This window comes from Lissotriton helveticus, chromosome 12 (genome assembly GCF_964261635.1).
Source record: "Lissotriton helveticus chromosome 12, aLisHel1.1, whole genome shotgun sequence".
Taxonomy (NCBI): Eukaryota; Metazoa; Chordata; class Amphibia; order Caudata; family Salamandridae; genus Lissotriton; species Lissotriton helveticus.
The window spans coordinates 144,614,074-144,640,170 of record NC_136073.1 but is presented as its reverse complement, the minus strand read 5'-3'; the positions used below and the strand labels follow the sequence as shown (position 1 = coordinate 144,640,170).

Sequence of the window (26,097 nt, the reverse complement as noted above, 5' to 3'; positions counted from 1 at the left end):
TGCGAATCCGCAAAATCCGCCCATGCTTACTAATGTGCTAGAAACAACTACAGATGTGTGCAGCACCATAGAACATGCAAACGTAAACACCCTGCACGTGACAAGCCTAGATACCGGCCATTTATCTCGGAAAAACAAGAAAAAATTTAAAAAGCTGAACAAATATAGAAAAAGCAACTCTAATCAAAACGGCTCAATTAGGCTATGAATATTGCTGGAAACCAAAGAGACACCTATTTACAGTAAGAACACCTTTCGAGTCCAACACCCCCCAAAAGCCACCAACTCTAGACGGAAAAGTCACCATGCCAATTAACTCAGGCAAAACCAAACTTGAATTAACCATTGGAGACCACAGAAAAGAGGGCATAGGCCAACAGCCCAAAGCTTGGGACAGAAGTGATGCAAAGATCAGCGATCATTCTAACCACCACCACGAACAGATAACTCGGGATGGCAGCCACGCCTTGCCAGGATATCAGGTACCATATCCAGAGAGCCTACCGCTGACGAAAGCGGTGGACAAAGCCTTGCAGAGTAAATCCAAAATTTCAACAAAGGTAGTCAACCAGGGTGTTGGCAGAAGGGACTCTCAAGACTCTATTAAGACTGCAGCATACGGAGTAAGGGAAGCATTATCCACGACACCAAAAACGGACAACATAGACCTCCGGTCGATAGCCACCACAAACCATGCAGAGGATGATGCTAATGTTTTGGCACAGAAACTCTTACATGACCTAGACCGCCAAGACTCACCTGCAAATGGAACACATAAGAACCAGACTCCCTACACACAACCGATCGGAAACTTTGCCTCCACCCGGGATACGCCTCGCACGGCAAATGGGACATACTTAATCGTAGTAATATACTAACATTTTTCGCCAACATCCCAGGTTTGGAAAGTATAAAGTCATCAGACATTGAAAGTGTTTCCTTCCTCACCCAAGGACCAGGCGACACCAATGAACCCACAGAACTGCTCTTCTCCAACCCAGATATGGCTCACACACTAAAAAGAAATAAGAAAGTATTGGCATAAAGAACACGGATCGACCGATGACAAAATACCCTATGCCGCTGAAACATTGCTACTCTAAGCAACCAAACGCCTCTCGGATCCCTGACACACTAAGGAAGACTCCGAATGTGGAGAAATCAAATCCACATCTAAAAACACTCTCCATACTTCACGGGAGCTATAGTGGAACAAACACAAAATTAACAACTGACGGGTTAATCAAGGTCACCACAATCCCGGGTAAAGGCACCCGGTGCTGCTCAATACAAAATAATTCCATTGAAGACTGGTCTTGGGTGCCCAGGGCCTTAAATCACAGCTCCTAACCCCTGTACCCTCGCAATCAAGAATACACCACTCTACCGGCAGGCAGAGCTACCAGGTACAAAAAAAATTGAGATAATTGATAGACAGTGCTCGACTATTATGTCCTGGAATGTAGCAGGGATAGCAAAATTATTACAACATCCGGCGATACACCCTTTCCACGAAGGAGTGGACATAATATGCATGCAAGAAACGTGGGCTATTAACCCAATATCAATAAGGGGATTCGCAGACTATCACAAACCAGCTGTTAAGGAGAACATTTTTGGTAGACCGTCAGGAGGAATTTCAATATGCATCAGGCTCTCTCGGAAGATCCAATTTAGGGAAATAAAAACATCTTCAAACTTATACATGGCCGGCATCCTGAAAGGCTTCTCATCAAGTGAGGGCCCTCTTACCATACTGTTAATTAACGTTTACTACAACCCTCACGGATCGGGAGCAAAGGACAAGCTTTCCCAGTTAATAACCGATATTGAAAATCTCCTCCTACAATTTGCTCACATGGAATTAATAATTCTTGGGGACTTCAATACTCATAACATTGGGGTAAATTCTGCCGAAAGTAACAATTCTCCAGCCACGGAAGCATTTAATGCCCTCTTGCTTGCCTACCACCTATCATCAGCCCACTCCTTACTCCTAAAGGACATTCCAGGAGCCCTCTGTCCGCCAACGTATACCAATCACACTACAATTGATTACATCCTATTAAGCAGTCGGCTACAGAAGCTAATGAGAGAGTACAAAGTAGTACAAAGTGGTACAACGCAAGGAAAGTGACCATGCGGCTTTAATAACCACTTTAAACTCTACAGCAAGCAATCATTACATGTTAAACCAAATCAGATCAACAAATAGCGTCGAACTGTATACTTTGGTGAGTAGGATTAAATGGGGCATGGCTCCTATTCACAAGTTCGAGGAATGGAAAAAAGCATGGGCGGATGGGACACTAAATGAAACAAATAGGGGAACAATTGAAGAATGGGACCTGCTCGCCCATAACTTAGTACTACACCTACAAGGAGGAAAAACAAATAAAACTAAAGCATATCCTAAGTACAATCTTGGCTACATCGCTGCTATCAGAGAAAGTGCGAAACAAGTACGAACCAAACAAATGGTATACCTGAAAACTGGCTCAACTCAGGACAAAAAGCTCCTTCAAGAAACAGCAAAATTACATTTGAAACAAGTTTGGGCCGCAAAACGGGATCAAATTGAGGCAAAATGGCTAAAGATTTTTGGACTACTGAGCCCAAGCAAGTCACAAGAGTTCTGGCAATACCTCAACACCTTAAATCAAGGAAGCACATAGAGGGAGAATTCAATTGATTCTGATACATGGATAGCTCATGTGAGAACCTTGTACAAAGAGGAAGGCATCTCAAGTATATCAAACATAGATCTGGATAACGCAACTCAACTGACCAACTTCAACAACCTAACAAAAACCATGAAGCAGGCGACCCTTTCAGAAAAAAACTTAGTAAACACAATTCTAAAAAAAATCAGATCCAACGGGGCGCCAGGACTTAACGGCCTGCCAGGTTCCTTATTCAGGCATGATACAGACTTTTGGACTGGAAATCTGACCGCGCTATACGCCGAATGTTGAATGACGGGGAATGTCCCGGACTCCTGGCGGGGATCATTACTGCACCCTATTCATAAGAAAGGGCCGAAATCCAACACTCAAAACTACCGTATGATCGCCCTGCTTGACATTGAAGGAAAGGCCTATGCAAGTACCTTACTAGCGGACCTTTCAAACTGGGTTAGCAAGGAGGGCCTTCTACCCTTTTACCAAACAGGGTTCAGACCAGGAGCCTCTACAGTGGACAACATCATAGCGCTCTCTTACTTAACATACAAGGCTGTGGCCCAAAAATCTCTTCCCATCTTTGCCTGTTTCATTGACTATATGGCGGCATTTGATGGCGTTGACCGTTCTATTCTTTGGCAGAAATTGAAAAGCTGGAACATCGACCCTCTTTTATTAAAAGCCATCATATCATTATACTCCAGAACATGGGTTAGAATCAAACTCTCAAACTCAGTAGCCACAGAGAAAATTGATACCAATCGCGGACTGAAGCAAAGATGCGTTTTAGCTCCGATGTTATTCAACTTATATACCGCAGATATGGGCAAAGCTCTGATCGGAGCATCACTAGCAACACCGCGGCTTGGGCAGACTAAGATTCAATTACTGCAGTACGCCGATGATCTGGTATTACTAGATCATACCAAAATCGGGCTTCAAAAAGCTCTTACGTCTCTGGGCAATTACAATGCAAAGAACAAACTGATCGTAAATGCAGCCAAACCAAAAATAATAATAGTTGGGCATTTCCCGAAAAAAAACGTACTAAATGGAGGATAGGAAAGCTGACTTTGGATTGTATACAACAATATAACTATCTGGGAGTTTGGCTCAGCGAGACAGGGCGCCCAGGAGTACACCTGGACAAAATACGGGCAAGAGGGAAATGCATCTCATACGCCCTCAGGAAGCTGCATGCAACCTTACACAGCCCCACAACAACAGCAATACAAAGAGTACTAAGGGCGAAGCTAATTCCATCATTGAACTATGCACAACAGGCTTTCCCTGGAAAACTATCTAGCGCCCTGGAAAAAATCCACTGCTCGGCTTATAAAAAGCTATTCAATTTAGCCACCTGCACCAGAAATACCTTAGTGTGGCTCGAATTAGGCCTGACACAACAAAAACTTGAAGAACTGGCCTCAATGAGCAAATATTTTTACCTTACCACCGCGGCACCAGAGAACTCTATGAAATCTGGTATAAAGAATATTTTTCTGGAAGCAGGAAATCCGTGGTCAAACAGCCTCTCCTCTGCCAAAGAAGCCTTGAATCTTGCAGTGGACAACTGGGATCCCGACTTAATCAACTACGCTGCCATTAAAAGCGCAATAAAAAGACAGGTTCGACTCTGCTCGCGCACAACTGACCTGGAAGCATTGGAAGTAAGAGGCTTCCATGAGTCCCTAAAACTTCCGCAGATAGTACAGACTTCGAAACTCCACCTTACCCAACCTGCGGGTAAACAAGCAGTAAACAGGATACTAGCATTCAGACTACATCCTCTCCCCCTTAAAGACCTCTACCCTATGAGGTCACCTGAGACAAGGCATTAGGAGTGTCGGCTATGCAAATACAAATAAGAAAGTTTTGCACACATTCAATTTTGTTGTCCTGGGCTGTCCTCTGAGTGCAATCTTTACCTCAAGCCAATCCTACTTAGACATGGTATTAGATCTATAAAGGAGGCCGTCTACCATCTATCCACCATGGAAACAGTGAAAGACATGGCTGTGTTTAGCAAGTTCATTCAACAGTCACACCAGAAATTGACGGCCCCCAACAGCTAGGCCATTTGCCTGGAACAATGAATCTTAAACCATCGAGACTTTCCAGCCCTCGTAGAAATGGTCTAACAAACGCAGCTTTTAACTATGTTTACGTTTTATCCATTTTAAGGTTTTTTTTCCTTCTTTTCCCTTTGCTTGACAACAATGTTTTATTATAGTTTGATGTCCTATTTAATGGTTTTGAGTAACCACAAATAAAGCTTCAATTCATTCATACATTCACAGCAATACAAAGATTTGGGCCTAAATCCATCGTTTTCTTGCTCACCATGCCATTCCAGTCTGAAACCAGCCATATGCAAATCAGTCTTGACCCTGTGCCCCATGGGAACAGTCCAGCCCGAAATGCACAAGCCAGGTCCTCCCTGGACTGGAAACAAGCATCAAAGGACCGGTTTCGGGCTTTCAGCCCTCATCAGACTGGAAAACTTGATTCCAGTGGCATGGAGAGCACGGGACTCACGTCTGAGCATACCCGGACCACTCGGGGTGACAACTGCAAAAACAACAAGTGATGGATAGAATGCAGAACAATGTCATACATTCACCCCAGTACAGAGATATGGGCCTAAATGCAAAGTTTTTTTGCTCGCCATGGCATTCCAGTTTGAACCCAGCCATATGCAAATCAGTCTTGACCCTGTGCCCCATGGAAACAGTCCAGCCTGAACTGCCAAGCCAGGTCCTCCCTGGGCTTGAAACAAGGATCCAAGGACTGGTTTTGGGCTTTGAGCCCTAATCAGCCTGGATAGCTTGATTCCAGTGGCATGGAGAGCACGGGACTCACGTCTGAGCATACCCGGACCACTCGGGGTGACAAATGCAAAAACAACAGGTGATGGCTCGAATGCAAAAAAAAATCATACATTCACCCCAGTACAGAGATCTGGGCCTAAATCCATCGTTTTTTTGCTCGCCATGCCATTCAAGTTTGAACCCAGCCATATGCAAATCAGCCTTGACCCTGTGCCCCATGGGAACAGTCCAGCCCAACTGCCAAGCCAGGTCCTCCCTGGACTGGAAACAAGCATCCAAGGACCGGTTTCGGGCTTTCAGCTCTCATCAGCCTGGATAGCTTGATTTCAGTGGCATGGAGAGCACGGGACTCACATCTGAGCATACCTGGACCACTCGGGGTGACAAATGCACAAACAACAGGTGATGGATAGAATGCAGAACAATGTCATACATTCACCCCATTACAGAGATCTGGGCCTAACTCCATCCTGTTTTTTACTCACCATGCCATTCCAGTTTGAACCAAGCCATATGCAAATTAGTCTTGACCCTGTGCCCCATGGGAACAGTCCAGCCCAACTGCCAAGCCAGGTCCTCCCTGGACTGGAAACAAGCATCCAAGGACTAGTTTTGGGCTCTCAGCCCTCATCAGCCTGGATAGCTTGATTCCAGTGGCATTGAGTGCACGGGACTGACGTCTGAGCATACCCGGACCACTCGGGGTGACAAATACAAAAACAACAGGTGATGGATAGAATGCAGAACAATGTCATACATTCACCCCAGTACAGCGATCTGGGCCTAAGTCCATCGTTTTTTTGCTCACCATGCCATTCCAGTTTGAACCCAGCCATATGCAAATCAGTCTTGACCCTGTGCCCCATGGGAACACTCCAGCCCAAACTGCCAAGCCAGGTCCTCCCTGGACTGGAAACAAGCATCCAATGACCGGTTTGGGGCTTTCAGCCCTCATCAGCCTGGATAGCTTGATTTCCGTGGCATGGAGATCACGGGACTCACGCCTGAGCATACCCGGACCACTCGGGGTGACAAATGCAAAAACAACAGGTTATGGATACAATGCAGAACAATGTCATACATTCACCCCAGTACAGAGATCTGGGCCTAACTCCATCATTGTTTTGCTCACCATGCCATTCCAGTTTAAACCAAGCCATATGCAAATTAGTCTTGACCCTGTGCCCCATGGGAACAGTCCAGCCCAACTGCCAAGCCAAGTCCTCCATGGACTGGAAACAAGCATCCAATGACCGCTTTTGGGCTTTCAGCCCTCATCAGCCTGGATAGCTTGATTTCCTTGGCATGGAGAGCACAGGACTCAGGTCTGAGCATTCCCGGACCACGCGGGGTGACAAATGCAAAAACAACAGGTGATGGATAGAGTGCAGAACAATGTCATACATTCACCCCAGTACAGAGATCTGGGCCTAAATCCATCGTTTTTTGCTCACCATGCCATTCCAGTTTGAACCCAGCCATATGCAAATCAGTCTTGACCCTGAGCCCCATGGTAACAGTCCAGCCCAAACTGCCAAGCCAGGTCCTCCGTGGACTGGAAACAAGCACTCAATGACCGGTTTGGGGCTTTCAGCCCTCATTAGCCTGGATAGCTTGATTTTCGTGGCATGGAGATCACGGGACTCACGTCTGAGCATACCAGGACCACTCGGGGTGACAAATGCAAAAGCAACAGGTTATGGATACAATGCAGAACAATGTCATACATTCACCCCAGTACAGAGATCTGGGCCTAACTCCTTCATTGCTTTGCTCACCATGCCATTCCAGTTTGAACCCAGCCATATGCAAATCAGTCTTGACCCTGTGCCCCATGGGAACAGTCCAGCCTGAACCACCAAGCCAGGTAGTCCCTGGACTGGAACAAGCATCCAAGGACCGGTTTCGGGCTTTCAGCCCTCATCAGCCTGGATAACTTGATTTCAGTGGCATGGAGAGCACGGGACTCACATCTGAGCATACCTGGACCACTCAGGGTGACAAATGCACAAACAACAGGTGATGGATAGAATGCGGAACAATGTCATACATTCACCCCATTACAGAGATCTGGGCCTAAATCCATCGTTTTTTGCTCACCATGCCATTCCAGTTTGAACCCAGCCATATGCAAATCAGTCTTGACCCTGAGCCCCATGGGAACAGTCCAGACCAAACTGCCAAGCCAGGTCCTCCGTGGACTGGAAACAAGCACTCAATGACCGGTTTGGGGCTTTCAGCCCTCATTAGCCTGGATAGCTTGATTTCCGTGGCATGGAGATCACGGGACTCACGTCTGAGCATACCAGGACCACTCGGGGTGACAAATGCAAAAGCAACAGGTTATGGATACAATGCAGAACAATGTCATACATTCACCCCAATACAGAGATCTGGGCCTAACTCCTTCATTGCTTTGCTCACCATGCCATTCCAGTTTGAACCCAGCCATATGCAAACCAGTCTTGACCCTGTGCCCCATGGGAACAGTCCAGCCTGAACTACCAAGCCAGGTAGTCCCTGGACTGGAACAAGCATCCAAGGACCGGTTTCGGGCTTTCAGCCCTCATCAGCCTGGATAACTTGATTTCAGTGGCATGGAGAGCACGGGACTCACATCTGAGCATACCAGGACCACTCAGGGTGACAAATGCACAAACAACAGGTGATGGATAGAATGCGGAACAATGTCATACATTCACCCCATTACAGAGATCTGGTCCTAACTCCATCATTTTTTTGCTCACCATGCCATTCCAGTTTGAACCCAGCCATATGCAAATCAGTCTTGACCCTGTGCCCCGTGGGAACAGTCCAGCCCGAACTGCCAAGCCAGGTCCCCCCTGGACTGGAAACAAGCATCCAATGACCGCTTTTGGGCTTTCAGCCCTCATCAGCCTGGATAGCTTGATTTCCGTGGCATGGAGAGCACGGGACTCACGTCTGAGCATACCCGGACCACTCGGGGTGACAAATGCAAAAACAACAGGTGATGGAGAGAGTGCAGAACAATGTCATACATTCACCCCAGAACAGAGATCTGGGCCTAAATCCATCATTTTTTGCTCACCATGCCATTCCAGTTTGAACCCAGCCATATGCAAATCAGTCTTGACCCTGTGCCCCATGGGAACAGTCCAGCCTGAACTGCCAAGCCAGGTAGTCCCTGGACTGGAACAAGCATCAAAGGACCGGTTTCGGGCTTTCAGCCCTCATCAGCCTGGATAACTTGATTTCAGTGGCATGGAGAGCACGGGACTCACATCTGAGCATACCTGGACCACTCAGGGTGACAAATGCACAAACAACAGGTGATGGATAGAATGCAGAACAATGTCATACATTCACCCCATTACAGAGATCTGGTCCTAACTCCATCATTTTTTTGCTCACCATACCATTCCAGTTTGAACCACGCCATATGCAAATTAGTCTTGACCCTGTGCCCCATGGGAACAGTCCAGCCCAACTGCCAAGCCAGGTTCTCCCTGGACTGGAAACAAGCATCCAAGGACCGGTTTTGGGCTTTCAGCCCTCATCAGCCTGGATAGCTTGATTCCAGTGGCATTGCAAGCACGGGACTCACGTCTGAGCATACCGGACCACTCGGGGTGACAAATGCACAAACAACAGGTGATGGATAGAATGCAGAACAATGTCATACATTCACCCCATTACAGAGATCTGGGCCTAACTCCATCATTTTTTTGCTCACCATGCCATTCCAGTTTGAACCAAGCCATATGCAAATTACTCTTGGCCCTGTGCCCCATGGGAACAGTCCAGCCCAACTGCCAAGCCAGGTCCTCCCTGGACTGGAAACAAGCATCCAAGGACCGGTTTTGGGCTTTCAGCCCTCATCAGCCTGGATAGTTCGATTCCAGTGGCATTGCGAGCACGGGACTCACGTCTGAGCATACCCGGACCACTCGGGGTGACAAATGCACAAACAACAGGTGATGGATAGAATGCAGAACAATGTCATACATTCACCCCATTACAGAGATCTGGGCCTAACTCCATCATTTTTTTGCTCACCATGCCATTCCAGTTTGAACCAAGCCATATGCAAATTAGTCTTGACCCTGTGCCCCATGGGAACAGTCCAGCCCAACTGCCAAGCCAGGTCCTCCCTGGACTGGAAACAAGCATCCAAGGACCGGTTTTGGGCTTTCAGCCCTCATCAGCCTGGATAGCTTGATTCCAGTGGCATTGAGAGCACGGGACTCACGTCTGAGCATACCCGGACCACTCGAGGTGACAAATGCAAAAACAACAGGTGATGGAAAGAATGCAGGAAAATGTCATACATTCACCCCAGTACAGCGATCTGGGCCTAAGTCCATCGTTTTTTTGCTCACCATGCCATTCCAGTTTGAACCCAGCCATATGCAAATCAGTCTTGACCCTGTGCCCCATGGGAACAGTCCAGCCTGAACTGCCAAGCCAGGTAGTCCCTGGACTGGAACAAGCATCAAAGGACCGGTTTCGGGCTTTCAGCCCTCATCAGCCTGGATAACTTGATTTCAGTGGCATGGAGAGCACGGGACTCACATCTGAGCATACCTGGACCACTCAGGGTGACAAATGCACAAACAACAGGTGATGGATAGAATGCAGAACAATGTCATACATTCACCCCATTACAGAGATCTGGTCCTAACTCCATCATTTTTTTGCTCACCATGCCATTCCAGTTTGAACCACGCCATATGCAAATTAGTCTTGACCCTGTGCCCCATGGGAACAGTCCAGCCCAACTGCCAAGCCAGGTTCTCCCTGGACTGGAAACAAGCATCCAAGGACCGGTTTTGGGCTTTCAGCCCTCATCAGCCTGGATAGCTTGATTCCAGTGGCATTGCAAGCACGGGACTCACGTCTGAGCATACCGGACCACTCGGGGTGACAAATGCACAAACAACAGGTGATGGATAGAATGCAGAACAATGTCATACATTCACCCCATTACAGAGATCTGGGCCTAACTCCATCATTTTTTTGCTCACCATGCCATTCCAGTTTGAACCAAGCCATATGCAAATTACTCTTGGCCCTGTGCCCCATGGGAACAGTCCAGCCCAACTGCCAAGACAGGTCCTCCCTGGACTGGAAACAAGCATCCAAGGACCGGTTTTGGGCTTTCAGCCCTCATCAGCCTGGATAGTTCGATTCCAGTGGCATTGCGAGCACGGGACTCACGTCTGAGCATACCCGGACCACTCGGGGTGACAAATGCACAAACAACAGGTGATGGATAGAATGCAGAACAATGTCATACATTCACCCCATTACAGAGATCTGGGCCTAACTCCATCATTTTTTTGCTCACCATGCCATTCCAGTTTGAACCAAGCCATATGCAAATTAGTCTTGACCCTGTGCCCCATGGGAACAGTCCAGCCCAACTGCCAAGCCAGGTCCTCCCTGGACTGGAAACAAGCATCCAAGGACCGGTTTTGGGCTTTCAGCCCTCATCAGCCTGGATAGCTTGATTCCAGTGGCATTGAGAGCACGGGACTCACGTCTGAGCATACCCGGACCACTCGAGGTGACAAATGCAAAAACAACAGGTGATGGAAAGAATGCAGGAAAATGTCATACATTCACCCCAGTACAGCGATCTGGGCCTAAGTCCATCGTTTTTTTGCTCACCATGCCATTCCAGTTTGAACCCAGCCATATGCAAATCAGTCTTGACCCTGTGCCCCATGGGAACAGTCCAGCCCAAACTGCCAAAAAAAGTCCTCCCTGGACTGGAAACAAGCATCCAATGACCGGTTTTGAGCTTTCAGCCCTCATCAGCCTGGATAGCTTGGTTTCCGTGGCATGGAGAGCACGGGACTCACGTCTGAGCATATCCGGACCACTCGGGGTGACAAATGCAAAAACAACAGGTGATGGATAGAATGCAGAACAGTGTCATACATTCACCCAGTACAGAGATCTGGGCCTAAATCCATCGTTTTTTGCTCACCATGCCATTCCAGTTTGAACCCAACCATATGCAAATCAGTCTTGACCCTGTGCCCCATGGGAACAGTCCAGCCCGAACTGCTAAGCCAGGTCCTCCCTGGGCTGGAAACAAGCATCCAAGGACCGTTTTCGGGTTTTCAGCCCTCATCAGCCTGGATAGCTTGATCCCAGTGGCATGGAGAGCACGGGACTCATGTCTGAGCATACCCGGACCACTCGGGGTGACAATTGCAAAAACAACAGGTGATGGCTTGAATGCAGAAAAATGTCATAGAGTCATCCCAGTACAGAGATCTGGGCCTAAATCCATCATTTTTAGCTCACCATGCCATTCCAGTTTGAACCCAGCCATATGCAAATCAGTCTTGACCCTGTGCCCCATGGGAACAGTCCAGCCCGAACTGCCCAGACGTGGGTCCCGTGCTCACTAAGCCACTGGAGTCAAGCTATCCTCGCTGAAGACGGCTGATAGCCAGAAACCGGTCCTAGGATGCTTGATTCCGGTCCAGGTAAGACATGGTTTGGCAGTTCGGGCTGGACTGTTCCCATGAGGCTCAGGGTCAAGACTGATTTGCATATGGCCATGTCTGAACTGGGCTGGCTTGGAGAGCAAAATAACGATGGATTAAACCCAGATCTGTGAGTGGGAGTGAATGTTTTGCCATTGTTCAACATTCCGTCCATCATCTTGTGTGTTTTGCTGTTCACCCTATGTGGGAAGGGTATGCCCAGACGTTGGTCCCTTGCTCACTAAGCCACTGGAGTCAAGCTATCCTGGCTGAAGACTGCTGAAAGCCAGAAACCGGGTCCTAGAATGCTTGATTCTGGTCCAGGGAAGACATGGCTTGGCAGTTCGGGTAGGACTGCTCCCATGAGGCACAGGGTCAAGACTGATTTGCATATGGCCTTGTCTGAACTGGGGTGGCTTGATGAGCAAAATAACAATGGATTAAACCCAGATCTGTGACTGGGGGTGAATATTTTGCCATTGTGCATCATTCCATCCATCATCTTGTGTGTTTTGCTGTTCACCCTATGTGGGAAGGGTATGCCCAGACGTGAGTCCCGTGCTCACTAAGCCACTGGAGTCAAGCTATCCTGGCTGAAAACGGCTGACAGCCAGAAACCGGTTCTAGGATGCTTGATTCCGGTCCAGGGAACACAAGGCTTGGCAGTTCGGGCTGGATTGTTCCCATGAGGCACAGGGTCAAGACTGATTTGCATATGGCCATGTCTGAACTGGGGTGGCTTGGTGAGCAAAATAACGATGGATTAAACCCAGATCTGTGACTGGGGGTGAATGTTTTGCCATTGTGCAACATTCCGTCCATCATCTTGTGTGTTTTGTGTCTTTCTGCACCTCACTGGCCTCTTTCTGCAATTCACTCTTTTCTTTATGCACTTCTCTTGCTACATTCTGCACCTCTCTTGCTTTCATTCTGCATCCGTATTGCCTCTTTATGCACCCTTCTTTCCTCTTTCTGCACCCCTTCCCCCTGTTTATGTCACTCTCTTGCCTCTTTCTGAACCTCTCTTGTGTCTTTCTGGACTACTGCTTCCTCTTTCTGGACCTCTTGCTTCTTTCTTCACCTCGCTTGCCTCTTTCTGAAATTCTCTTGTCTCTTTCTATATTTCTCTTGTGTCTTCTGCATCTCTCTTCTTTCTGCACTTGTCTTGCCTCTTTCTGTCCCTCTCTTGTCTCTTTCTGCACTTCACCTGCTTCTTTCTGCACTTCTCTTGCTTCTTTCTGCACTTCTCTTACCAGTTTCTTGACTTCTCTTGCCTCTTTATGAAATTCTCTTGCCTCTTTCTGTACCTCCCTTGCCTATTTTAGCACCTCACTTGTCTCTTGATGCACACCATTCTCTTCTTTCTGCACTTCTATTTCCTCTTTCTGTACCTCTCTTACCTCTTTCTGGACTTCTCTTGCATCTTTCATCACCTCACTTGCCTCTTTCTGCACTTCACTTGCTTATTTCAGCATCTCTCTTGCACCTGTCCTGCCTCTTTCTGTACCTCTCTTGCCTCTTTATGCACCCCTATCCCCTTTTTATGTACCACTCTTGCCTCTTTCTGTACCTCTCTTGCCTCTTTCAGCACATCAGTTGTCTCTTGCTGCACCCCACTCTCTCCTTTCTGCACTTCTCTTGCCTCTTTCTAAACTTCTCTTGCATCTTTCTTTATTTCACTTGCCTCTTTCTGCACTTCACTTGCTTCTTTCAGCATCTCGCTTTCTTCTTTCTGCACCTGTCTTGCCTCATTCTGTTCCTCTCTTGCCTCTTTCTGAACCCATATTCCATCTTTCTGCTTCTCTCTTTCTTCTTTCTGCACCCATCTTGCCTCTTTTTCCACCCCTTTCCCCTCTTTCTGTAATTCTCTTACTTCTTTCTGCACCCCTCCTGCATCTTTCTGCATTTGTCTTCCCTCTTTCTGCACTTCACTTGCATTTTTCTGCACCTCTGTTGCTTTTTGCTTCACAGCTCCTGCCTCCTTCTGTACCCTTTTTTGTCTCTATATATACCTCTGTGCTTCTTTCTGCACCTTTCATCCTCTTTCTGCATTTCTATTGCCTCTTTCTGCATTACTTTTGCTTCTTTCTGTACCTTTCTTCCTCTTTCTGTACCTCTCTTGCCTCTTTCTGCACATCTCTGGTTTATTTCTGTATCTCCCTTATCTCTTTCTGTACATCTCTTGTCCCTTTCTGCACCTTTCTTGTCTTTAATAGCACCTCTTTGCCTCTTTCTGCACCTCATTTGCTTCTTTCTGCATCTCACTTGCCTCTTTCTGTACTTCTTTTGCTTCTTTTTGCACTTCTCTTGCTTCTTTCTGCACCTCACTTGCCTCTTTCCGTACTTCACATGCCTCTTTTTGTACCTCTCCTGCATCTTTCTGTACCTCACTTATGTCTTTCTCCGCCTCACTCTTTTCTTGCACTTCTCTTGCCTCTTACTGTATCTTTCCTGCCTCTTTCTACACATCTCTTGCTTCTTTCTGCACTTCTCATACCTCTTTCTGCGTTTCTCTTGGTTCTTGCCGCACTTCTTTTGCTCATTTCAGCATCCCTCTTGCCTATTACTGCATCCTTTTTTTCTTCTTTCTGTATATCTCTTGACTCTTTCTGCACCTCCCTTGTGCCTTTTTGCACCTCACTTGCCTCTTTCTGCAACTCACTGTTTTCTTTCTCTACTTCTTTTGCCTCTTCTGTACCTCTCTTACCTCTGTCTGTACTGTTCTTGCCTCTTTCTGCATCTCACTTGCTTCTTTCTTCACTTCTCTTGTTTCTTGCTGCACCCCTCTTGCTTCTTTCTGCACCTGTCTTGCCTCTTTATGTACCCATCTGGCCTCTTTTTGTACCCCTTCTCCCTGTTTCTGTAACTCTCTTGCCTCTTTCTGTACCTCTTGCTTCTTTCCTCACCTCTCTTGACTCTTTCTGTACCTCTCTTGCGTCTTTATGCACCTCACTTGCTTTTTTTCTGCACCCAACTTCTTTCTTTCTGTACCTCTCTTGCCTCTTTCTGGACTTCTCTTGCATCTTTGTTTAACTCACTTGACTCTTTCTTCACTTCTCTTGCTTCTTTCTGTACCTCTTGCTTCTTTCTGCAATGGTATTGCCTCTTTATGTACCCCCTTGCCACTTTCTGCACCCCGTCTCCCAGTTTCTTTTACTCTCTTGCCTCTTTCTTCACCTCGCTTGCCTCTTTCTGTATCTCACGTGTGTCTTTCTGCACCTCAGTTGCCTCTTTCAGCACCCCACTCTCTTCTTTCTGCACTTGTCTAGTCTTGTCTTTCTGTCTCTTTCTTACCTCTTTCTGCTCTTCACTTGCTTCTTTCTATACTTCTCTTGCTTCTTTCTTTGTCCATCTTGCCTCTTTATGCACCCCTCTTGCCTATTTCTGCATCCCTTCTCCTATTTCTGTACCTCTTGCCTCTTTTGGCACCTCACTTGCCTGTTTTTGAACTTCTCTTGCCTCTTTCTGCACTTCTCTTGCCTCTTTCTATACCTCTCTTGCCTCTATTTGTACTTCTCTTGCATCTTTCTTCACCTCTATTGCCTCTTTCTGTACTTCACTTGCTTCTTTCAGCATTTCTTTTGCTTCTTTCTGCACCTGTCTTGCCTGTTTCTGCTTCCCTATTTTTCCTGTTTCTGTACCGCTCTTACCTCTTTCTGTACTTCTCTTGCCTCTTTCTGCACCTATCCTGCCTATTTCTTCACTTCTCATGCCTATTTCTCAAATTCTCTTGCCTCTTTCTGTACCTTTCTTGCCTCTTTCAGCACATCTCTTGTCTCTTTGTGCACCCCACTCTCTTATTTCTGTACTTCTCTTGCCTCTTTATATACCTCTCTTGCCTCTTTCCGGACTTTTCTTGCATCTTTCTTCACCTCACTTGCCTCTTTCTGTACTTCACTTGCTTCTTTCAGCATCTCTATTGCTTCTTTCTGTACTCTCTTGCCTCTTCTTGCACCCCTATTCCCTATTTTTGTACCTCTCTTTCTTCTTATTGTACCCCTCGTGTCTCTTTTTCTATCCCTCTTCCCTCTTTCTGCAATTCTCTTTCTTCTTTCTGCATCCCTCTTGACTCTTTCTGTACTTGCCTTCCCTCTTTCTGTACCTCTCTTGTTTGTGCATCTCTCTTGCCTCTTTCAGCACTCAGTCAGTCAAATTTTATTGTTTTTGATTATTTAAAATCATTACAAATCGCAATAGAAACACAATCCATAAAATTCAAAGAATTTATAATACACGGTTCATAAAATTATCATCTGGTTGCCTTATTCATTATAGTAAGCTATCATCATGGAAATCATGGGGGAGGTTTAGTTTATGCAGTGTTAAATAATTGGGCGAATAGTACATAAAGTTTTGAGCAGGCCATCTCAATTGAATAGTTCATTTTAGCCCATTATTAACATATTTTACAACCTTGCTAAAATTATCTGTCACTTTGAGGATACTATTTTCCTTCTTTTCTTGTTTCCTCAAGTTCGGCTTGTTGTAGGAGAGATTGTACTTTTCTCATATATTTGACCCCCCTACATGCCAACATTGGAGACGATCCCTCCAGCCATTGAATTACAGCTTACCTGCATGTACGAATGTTTAGTTTGTTAAAAATGTCCTTTAAAAACCATCTCCTTAAATCCGTAAGAGCCGGGCACACACATAGCAGATGGGGCAGCGATTCTTTTTGATATCCACATAGGCGACAGTGAGGATCCGTATACACGCCTTTCCAAGATGGTTGTAAATCTTTCGAGAGAAGTAAGCCCAGCTGATAATCCAAATATCTCTTCTTTAGCATTATGCTAAAATGACTTTCTAAGTCGCCTGGGGTTTTATCGAGGAATATGAATTAATCACTGTGCACCCATGTCGGCGCTTGGAGATTGCTGATTTATCTTCCAGGAAGGACTTCCATTTGGCAGCGTTATTTGTTATTTTGTCAAAGCTAGCTCTATATGGGATGGTATCTCATGTCGATTGAATTTCTAACTCCATCAAGGATTTGCTCAGGTAAGCTCCCCAACTACTTAAGGTGGTTTGCTTCATCTGATTTTCAATTTCTTTCCAACACAGGCTGTCTAGTGAACCTTGTGCTGACAGGCGTAATTTATGGCATAGTTTCCCAAAACTATTCATGCCCCGAAACTTCTGGTTCCGCAGCCTGAATTCCAAACAAATATGTGCCGGCGAGGCTGATTTTGAAGGTTAAAAACTGCTTTGTATACCTTTGTTTGAAGATTGTTTAACAGCTCAGCCTCTTTTCCGCACCAGGTAACCAGAGCATATGACAGAGTGGGTAAAGTTTGTGAGGCCATCACCTTCAAAAGATGCATGTAGTTTGGGCAATCCATTTTTTTTATTCAAAAGCCTGTACGCATAGATCAAGGAATGTGTTTTCGCCTTTAGGTCCAATTTCTGTTCTTTGTGGGTCAATCCTCGCACCAACTTAAGACCTAAGTATTTATAAGACTTTTCCTCCTTTATTGGTGAACCTTTTGCGTACCATTTAAAGTTTCATTTTTTGGGGTCTCTTGCCTCTTTCTGCACTCATGTTGCCTCTTTCAACACCTCTGTTGCTTCTCTCTTCACCGTCCTGCCTCTTTCTGCATATGTCCTCCCCTTATCTGCACTTCTCTTGTCTTTTTCTGCACCTCTGTTGCTTCTTTCTTTACATCTCTTGTCTCTTTCTGTACCCTTTTCTCTTTCTGCTCCTCTGTTGCTTCTTTCTGCACCTTTCAATCCCCTTTTTTTCACTTCTCTTGCCTCTTTCTGGACTTCTCTTGCTTCTTTCTGCATCTTTCGTGCTCCTTTCTGCACTTCTCTTGCCCCTTTCTGCACTTCTCTTGCCCCTTTCTGCGCTTCTGTTACCTCTTTCTGTGCTTCTGTTGCTTATTTCTGAACTTCTCTTGTCTCTTTCAGCACTTCTCTTGGTTATTTCTGCACCTCTCTTGCTCATTCAAGCACACCTCTTGCATTTTACTGCATCCTTTTTTCCCTCTTTCTGCACCTCTCTTGGTTCTTTCTGCACCTCTGTTCTTTCTTACGGTACGTCTCTTGCTTCTATCTGCACCTCTATTGCTTCTTTCTGCGCCTCTCTTTCCCTTTTCTGTACTTTTCTTTATTATTTCTGCACCTCTCATGCTTCTTTCTGCACCCTCTTTCCTCTTACTGCATCCGTCTTCCCTTTTTCTAGATCTCTCTTGCCCCTTTCTGCACCTCTGTTCCTTCTTTTTGTACTTCTCTTGTTCCTTTATGCACTACTCTTGCTTCTTTCAGCATTGCTTTTGCCTCTTCCTGCAGCCCTCTTCACTCTTTCTGCACCTCTGTTGCTTCTTTCTGTACTTCTCTTACTTCTTTCTGCACCTTTCTTCCTCTTTCTGGACTTCTCTTGACTCTTTCTGCTTTTCTCTTTCAGCACCCTTCGTCCTCTTTCTGTACCTCTCTTGCCTCTTTCTGCACATCTCTTGCTTATTTCTACACCTTTCTTTCTCTAACTGCACATGTCCTACCTATGTAGGCATAGTTAGAAATTGGCATTTAAAAAATAAATAAAAACAATTTACTGAAACAACCAAATGTTTCAGGGACATTATAGTTAGAAATTAGCACTTAAAAGCCTTAGAAATTCACTGAAAAAAACACAAGTTTCAGAAACATTATAGTTAGGAATAAGCATTTAAAAAACCTTAGAAATTCATAGAAAAACCCCAAAGGTCACAGGTATGTTATAGTTAGGATAACATTTCACTCACACAAAACCAGAGAAATTCAGCCATTATAGTTAGCTGAGCTATGCACTGTTGATGACATTACATATTATATCACTCATGACATGGTCAGTGACATCACTTATGACATCTCAAATTATATCTCTCATGACATCAATCTTCTACGATATCCCTTGTAGGCCATCACTTGCATATTAGTGCTAGTATATAGATTTTAAAATCTTTGTTACAACTCCCCCATGAATTGATAGTGGGTTCCAGTTACTCCAGAAATTATACTAGATGGTTTGCTAGGGTGCAAACAGTGTCCAAAGAAGGACTTATTGGACATTGGTTAACAATGAATTGTTTTATTCTGCACGTTATGTTCTATATAGCATTTAAAGCCCATCACATTGCATTCATTTGTAGTGAGTTTCTAAATATGAAGAAACAAATTTAACTCAAAAGAAAAACCCTAAACTTAGATTGTGTCCTAAAGCACGGCCATGAAGAATTATGCCCTGACTATCACTGCAGTCTTTGTCAATGGTTTCCATATTTGATTATTCTTAAAGAAGCCTCTATACCATGAAGAAAAAGACTGAATTTGATGCATGTAAAACATGAACAATATATTTTAAGAGTTTTGGCTTGATTGTTGTAGCAAGAAAAATATTCCAGCACCTAATGACTTCTTGAGATTGGCTGCAGCGGTCAAACTTCTTTAACATTACAAATTCTTATCTTTCTGCAGTTGCTTGTGACAGACTTTCCTATGAAGAACAGATGAACTTGATAGTCAATAAAATGCACTGAAAAATTAATTGTGTCATTTCAGACCAAAAATTCAATTGGAATCAACTTTTCAAACCAATCTGTGAAAGGCAGTAAATGAGTACCTGATCAAAAGGGAATGCAAGGGCAAAAGGTTTGGGAGAAGACCCACTGAAGTCGTAAATATGTTATGTTCCTCAAAACAATGACAACAGACTGTGTCTTGGGAAACCATTAAAGTTATCGAATGAAGGGTGTTCTGTTCTTGTGGTTTACATGAGATCATTGAACGCCTTTCTGAGTTTCCAACTCGTCCACAGCATCAAATATTGGACAGTCATTAAATATTCCACTTTGGAACTAGTAAAAGCAAATGTCCTAGTCACTGGGTTGATGGTGCTCCGCAATCGGGGTTACTGCACTGCCATAGACCTGTCACAATGTATCATGCTCTTCAATAGTCATTAGTAAATCCGGAGGGTGGACGATGATCAGATTTGTGACTGAAGAAGAGTGTATGGCCAGTTTCTGCTAGTATTTTGGGGGAAGAACAATCAGGGAGAGCTTGATGTTTCAACATTTGTTGGAGTTTATGAATAATCTAAGCTACCTGAATCTGTAGCTTGGCAACAGGGTTCTCAGAATTTAGCAAAGTCGATTTTTCAGTAGTCCCATGTACTAGGACCAGAACTCTTGTCAACTCCAAATTACAGTCCATTTGAAGTACTGGAATACTTTTTTGTTGTATGGGGATTTGTAGATTGATACCACTGACTAATTTGTTGTCCTTGTATGAGAGGAAAGAGTCTGAAGGGGGGTCGCATGGAGGTTCAGAGGGTCAAGGAGGAACGCATTTTTAGAGTCAAATGTATCCTTTGTGGTGTTTATTCCCAAGGAAGATGGCAGAAAGCTAGTAACCAAGCTAAGTATGAACACCTTATAGAAAAGAAATGTACCACAACTAGTCCTTTGAAATTTCAAATGTGTTGCCTGTTAGTCCTATTTGTCTCTACCTGGGGCAGCTTGACATCACCTGAATCAGATCTTCTTTCTTGCATTTGATAGGCATCACATTCTAACTCAAGTGCATGTTATTGGTTTCCTTTGATATTTTTCATTTCCTTAATGAAAGGCTTCTCTGAACATCACTCTTCTTTTTACCTTTTTGTGCAGCTACCCTTGCCTCTGTAGAGGTTCACAACTCCTTTCTCCTAAAGCAGAGGAAAAATGAGCTGAAAGAGAGACAAGAAACGTACAAGTGAGTTATTCTATATTATGTGAACTTATATAGCGCTAAGACTTTAGCAACTGAGATACGAAAATCTACCTCCCTGTAGTTTATAGGACATCCTTATACTGTCAGCACTTTAATAATGACAATTTATATAGACACACTAACATAAGTAATTTATAATTTAGCCAGAAGCATTTAAGGAAAGGTTTGTTTTCAATGGGGGAGGGGGTGGGGGCGTTCTTTCTAAAGTGAACAGTGATAATCTTTGGTATTGAACAGCATCCTCTATGGGTGATCTGATTAATTGTAGAACAAAAACTCAGGTCACTTTCTTTCATTTTTGTGAGAGTCACCCCCTCACATTGTTACTGTGCTGACTGAATAATGTGTATAGAGTTTCAGAAGGGCTATCCCTAGCAGAAAAATTTAAAGGGCACTGCAATCTTACAAGTAAAATAATAGGGCGATGTTGCAGATCTGACCCTACACTATCACAACTTAGGTACCGAATTCCCCTTTTCCTCTTTGGGAACATTTTCCAAAATATACCCTTTGACACTTGCCTCATTGTTCAGCACTTACCCCAGTGAGCTTTGTGCTTTAATAAGCACCTCTACATAGATATAAACAAACATGCATACATATAATATATAGGCCAAGCAGAGGCAAATGCCCCTGTTGGGGTCACACTGACCTTTAGGGCAATCTGACAGAGCCCAAAAGGCTGTTGTGAGAGGTCAGTTTGTGGATCTGTTTTTATGGTCTAGTGGGCCAGTTTATGTTGTTTATCTCTAATTACCACACAAATTGCATGCAAAAAATGCAAGTGAATACAGTTATCCATACAGTGCAAAACATCTGTGCAACCTGTCTTTGCAAGTTTAAAACTGCTCTGATTTGGAAATGTGGGCCATGTTTATGTATCTGATTCGCTAAAGGGAGCCACTTTCAATCCAGTGCTTGGACCAATGTTCTGACACAGTCAGTCCCTGGTGCCTGTTGAGGTATGTCTAATAGAACGTTTTAAAGGACAGCTGTTTCAGTACTGATGCAATATTTGAAAACTAAGTGACTTATCACATCTGGTGGTACGTTAAAGCTTTTTTGGTGCTGGTGTGTGCACCACCACAATACCAAACATTAGTTATGCAGGTTTAAGCTCCTCCAACCACATTAATGTGTGGCAAAGAGCTGCAGATATAATTAAACACAAACATCCAGTGCTTTTCAGCTTGCTCTATGTGCTGCATCAGGACATTACCAGGCTAGTCACCATCGACCCTGCTCAGTCACCTCCACCTGCAGCCTGCAACCACCCAGAGACGTTTTAAGGCTTGGGCAATGTGGACACTGGCCTAGGGCCCCAGCCTGTGAGGGAGTCAGTTATAGATATTGTAGAGGACTGTTGTGCTTATATTTCATGCAACATCCAAAAGTTTCTTTTAAATCAAATAAGGACTTTACATATGAGAAATAGGAGGGCGTCACAGAGATCATTTGCAGTAACATTAGTAAGCTGCTGCTGTGTTACAATATTAAAAACACCACCTTGCCAATGAATATGAGATGTAAACACATTTAAGAATTTGGACCAGTGTGTCTGTGCACTGTCACTGGGTAAAGAGGGCATGAAAGACCTGAAAATGGATCATAAATTTAAAGCTGTTTCGACAAGGGGGCCCTCAAAATGTGTTTGGACCAGGCCTCCTAAAATCCTTAATGTCCCTGCAAGCACTGTCTACAGCCCAGTGGCCCAACAGGCCACCACAAAAGCTTATTTCTGGGTTCGTCTGGCAGACACTGGAAGCACTTCTGATAGGGACAGATCATTTCAGCAGAGCACTGAACTGATCCTGAGTGTAATGAAGGTTGTGTCGTAGTGTGGGTAAGAGTGAAGGATGTGGCTAAAAAGGTCACAAGATTCAGTAACAATTTTGTTGGGTCTTTTACCTTCAGGTAACTGAATATAAAATAACACACACCTTAAATGAAAGACAAATGCAAGTTAAAGTGATTGGTGGGAAATGCACTCTTTTACGTTATGAAACATTAGTAAATTAAGGCTATTACTGCAGGTGAGCGTATGCAAAAAAACTGAATTGAATCCTGGTTGGTGTTGTGGGGGATAGTGACTTATTTACTTATTTTATTTATAAAGTTTTGTATAGCACAAACATGACCCTAGTGGGTATCGGAGCTCTTTCCAAGAAGGGAGGGTAGAGTATAATTAAAATAACTTACATGTTCACATCTATAATGGAGTAAAGTGCCTTGAGAATACACAAATTACTACGCTTGTTATCAGAGATGTAAAGTGCCTTGAGAATACACAAATTACTACGCTTGTTATCAGAGATGTAAAGTGCCTTGAGAATACACAAATTACTACGCTTGTTATCAGAGGTAGTCAGCGAAGAAAAGGTCTGGCATCATATTAAGAGTCACTGGTAAGGTCACCATCGATATAACACAGAAGGGATAGCTTAAGGTAAAAACTTGTTCATCAGAAAAGATTTTGCCATTTTTTTTTAGTGAGCAGTAGGCGAATGTCCGGTGGTAGAAAGTTCCATATCTTAGGAGCGGCACCTGAGAAAGCTCTGTATCCTCTTTTCTTTTTATGGAAACAATGTGGTTTCAGTAGCAGGGCGTTTGCACTTCGCAATGTTCTGCAACCACCTGATTTTTCTATTTTTTGAGCCAAATATCTGGGGATATTGAAATGTAGGGCTTTATGCATCATGCATGCTTTCTCTAGTTGAATTCTTCCCTCATAATATAGCCAGTTCAGGGATATTAGAGCTGGGAAAATGTGCTTGTTTTTTTTGTTTCCGAGACAAATCTGGCAGCCCCATTAAGGGAGGCCCTTAGAGGGGCCAAATTGTATCTAGGTAGGCAGCTAAGTGTGGCACTACTGTAGTCCACTCTGGGCAAAACAAAATCTTAAACTGCATGCTTGAGGTACTCCTGAGAGAGGTAAGGTTTAAGGTTCCCTAGACTTCTCCTCTGACAATTCGCTCCTTTGGTGACTGTGATGATGTGATCCTGCATATTCAAGTGCTTGTCTAATGTAATTCCCAAGGATCTAGCAGAGTCAATGATGTGAGATGAACAGATTAGTGCTGTAAGATGTTTCATACAGAGATCAATTTTGGCGATATTGTTCAGAGGTGAGATGAATAGGAATTCCGTTTTGGCGGCGTTGAGCTCAAGGAGATTGTCGGTGAGCCAAAGAAATGTGTTTTGTAGAATAGAGTTAAGGGATATGATGTCACCTGGGGATGAGATTTTGAGATATAATTGCGTGTCGTCTGCATACATATAATAATGAATGTTAGCAGATTTTAAAGAGTCTGCTAGAGGTTCCATGAATATATTGAAGTGAATGGGTGAGAGGGTGGATCCTTGTGGAACACCCAGAGTGACCGCGGAAGGCTTAGAAAGGATTGGTTCATCATGACTCTTTAGGATCCTTTGTGGAGGAATGAAGTAAGCAATTGCAATAGGACCCCTGATAGGCCCTTCCTTCATTCAAGTAGGGTCAACATACTATCATGTTTAACAGTGTATAAGGCAGAAGATAAGTCAAGTAGTACCAGAAGGCATGATTTGTTTAGATTTAGCATTTTTATGTCAGCCATCACGTACGTGAATGCTGATTCAGTGCTGTGACCATGACGGAAGCCTGATTGGTGTTGGTCCAGGAGTTGGAAATTTGTAGAGGGTCAATAAAATGATTAGATGGGTTTAAGGATGATAGGATGTTGTAGATATCATTATCACTGATTGATGGGAATGTGTGCCAGGAGGCGTTATTTTTGAGTATGTGCCTGGATGGATTGTTCAATTCACCAGGCTGGAGGGGGGGTGTGGAAAGGTGACTGAGGCCAAAGGAGCGGTTCCTTTGCTGATTGAAGTTCCTTCTCAATATTTGTTGTTTTCTCCAGGAAGGAGGAGGCCAACTCTTTGCAATTTGGGAGAGTGATGGCTCCATTGTCAATTGGGTTTGATACATTGCATAATTGTTGCTTGAGGATTTTGAATAGTGTTTTGGGTCAATTTCTGGCTTGGTCAATCTGAGATCTAAAAAAGTTAGCTTTCATGTTTCTTACCCTTGTGTTGTATATGTTCCTCACTGATCTTAAGTGTTTTAGGATCTCCAAAGAGGGAGAAGATCTCCAATCTCTTTCTGTTGATCTGAGATTGCGTCTTTCAGAGTTCAAGTTGTCATTGAACCAGGGCTTGGAGACTTTAGTCAATAAATTATTATGTTGAAGGGGGCAAACAAGTTAAGACCTTCCAATATGGACATATTGTAGAATTCTGTGAGGTCATGGGCATCATCCATGTTGGTCTGAGGAGTCAAGGTATTGTTACCGTTATTGAAAGAATCATTGGCATTTATGTCCCGGAGATTTCTTTTCCATTGTTGTGTTTTCTTATATTGATGAGGAAGGTGAGTTACAGGGGCTAATGGACTTCAACATAATGTTGTCCATCTTTGAGATGATAAGATCCAAAGCCTCACCCTAGTTATGAGTCGGACTGTCACAGAATTGGGTCAACTCATGGTCTGAAATAAAAGACTTCAGGCTATTTACTGCCTGGTCATTTGGGTCATTCCAGTGGAGGTTAAAGTCTCTGAGAAAAATCGGGGATACTTGAGAGTTATCATCGGTTGTGATAACCTCCATGATTTGTTTGATGAATGGCAAATTATCACCAGGTGGGTGGTAGAAGGCGTGCATTTACAACTAGTTTCATTATTGCTAGTGATGTTAATGTATAAATATTCATATGTACGCAAGATTGATTCTGCCTGAGCTACTGAGAGGGTGTTGCAGTCGATGCAGGCTATTCCCCACCATATTTCTTTGGTCTATCTAGTTGAATGACCCTGTGACTAGCGGGGACAAGTAGGTCTATAATAGGGTGAGATGATCTGTTTAACCAGGTTTCAGTGAGGATAGCTATATCAAATTTATGTGTGAGGATTTGGTCATAAATATTGGCCGCCTGTTTATTAGCCGATCTGCAATTGAGAAGCATACATTTCGGTTTGCTATTGGTGTGAGGCGAGTCTTCCTGTGATATGTTAATGCTCTTGAGGTTATCCTTGTTTACCGCTCTATGTTTGCAGGTCAGTTCTCTGAAGGGGTTAGCCTGGATTGGTTGGATATGATTCAGGCCAGCCTCATTGGTAACTTTCTTGTGGGCGTAAGTGAGGAGCAAGTCATGGATATGATTATCCGATAGATATTTACTCAATCTCCTCGGTTGGGAAGTGGCGTTGGGGAAGGGTATTGTTTTTGAACCAGGATTGTGAGTGTGGGGGACATAATACGGTAGCGTATCTGTTTGAGGGTTGGTCCGGGTCATGAAGGCCCTATTAAT

General features: G+C 44.3%; 1 protein-coding gene across 1 annotated transcript in view; it reads left to right on the top strand.

Annotated features, from left to right (window-relative positions):
• The window catches only part of LOC144798477 (hydroperoxide isomerase ALOXE3-like), a 632,103-nt gene that overhangs the window by 206,877 nt on the left and 399,129 nt on the right, over window positions 1-26,097 (top strand). Inside the window, exon 3 of the mRNA XM_078669375.1 lies at window positions 20,646-20,730. Within this exon, the coding sequence (XP_078525501.1) occupies window positions 20,646-20,730 (85 nt within the window). The remainder of the gene's footprint in view (window positions 1-20,645; window positions 20,731-26,097) is intronic.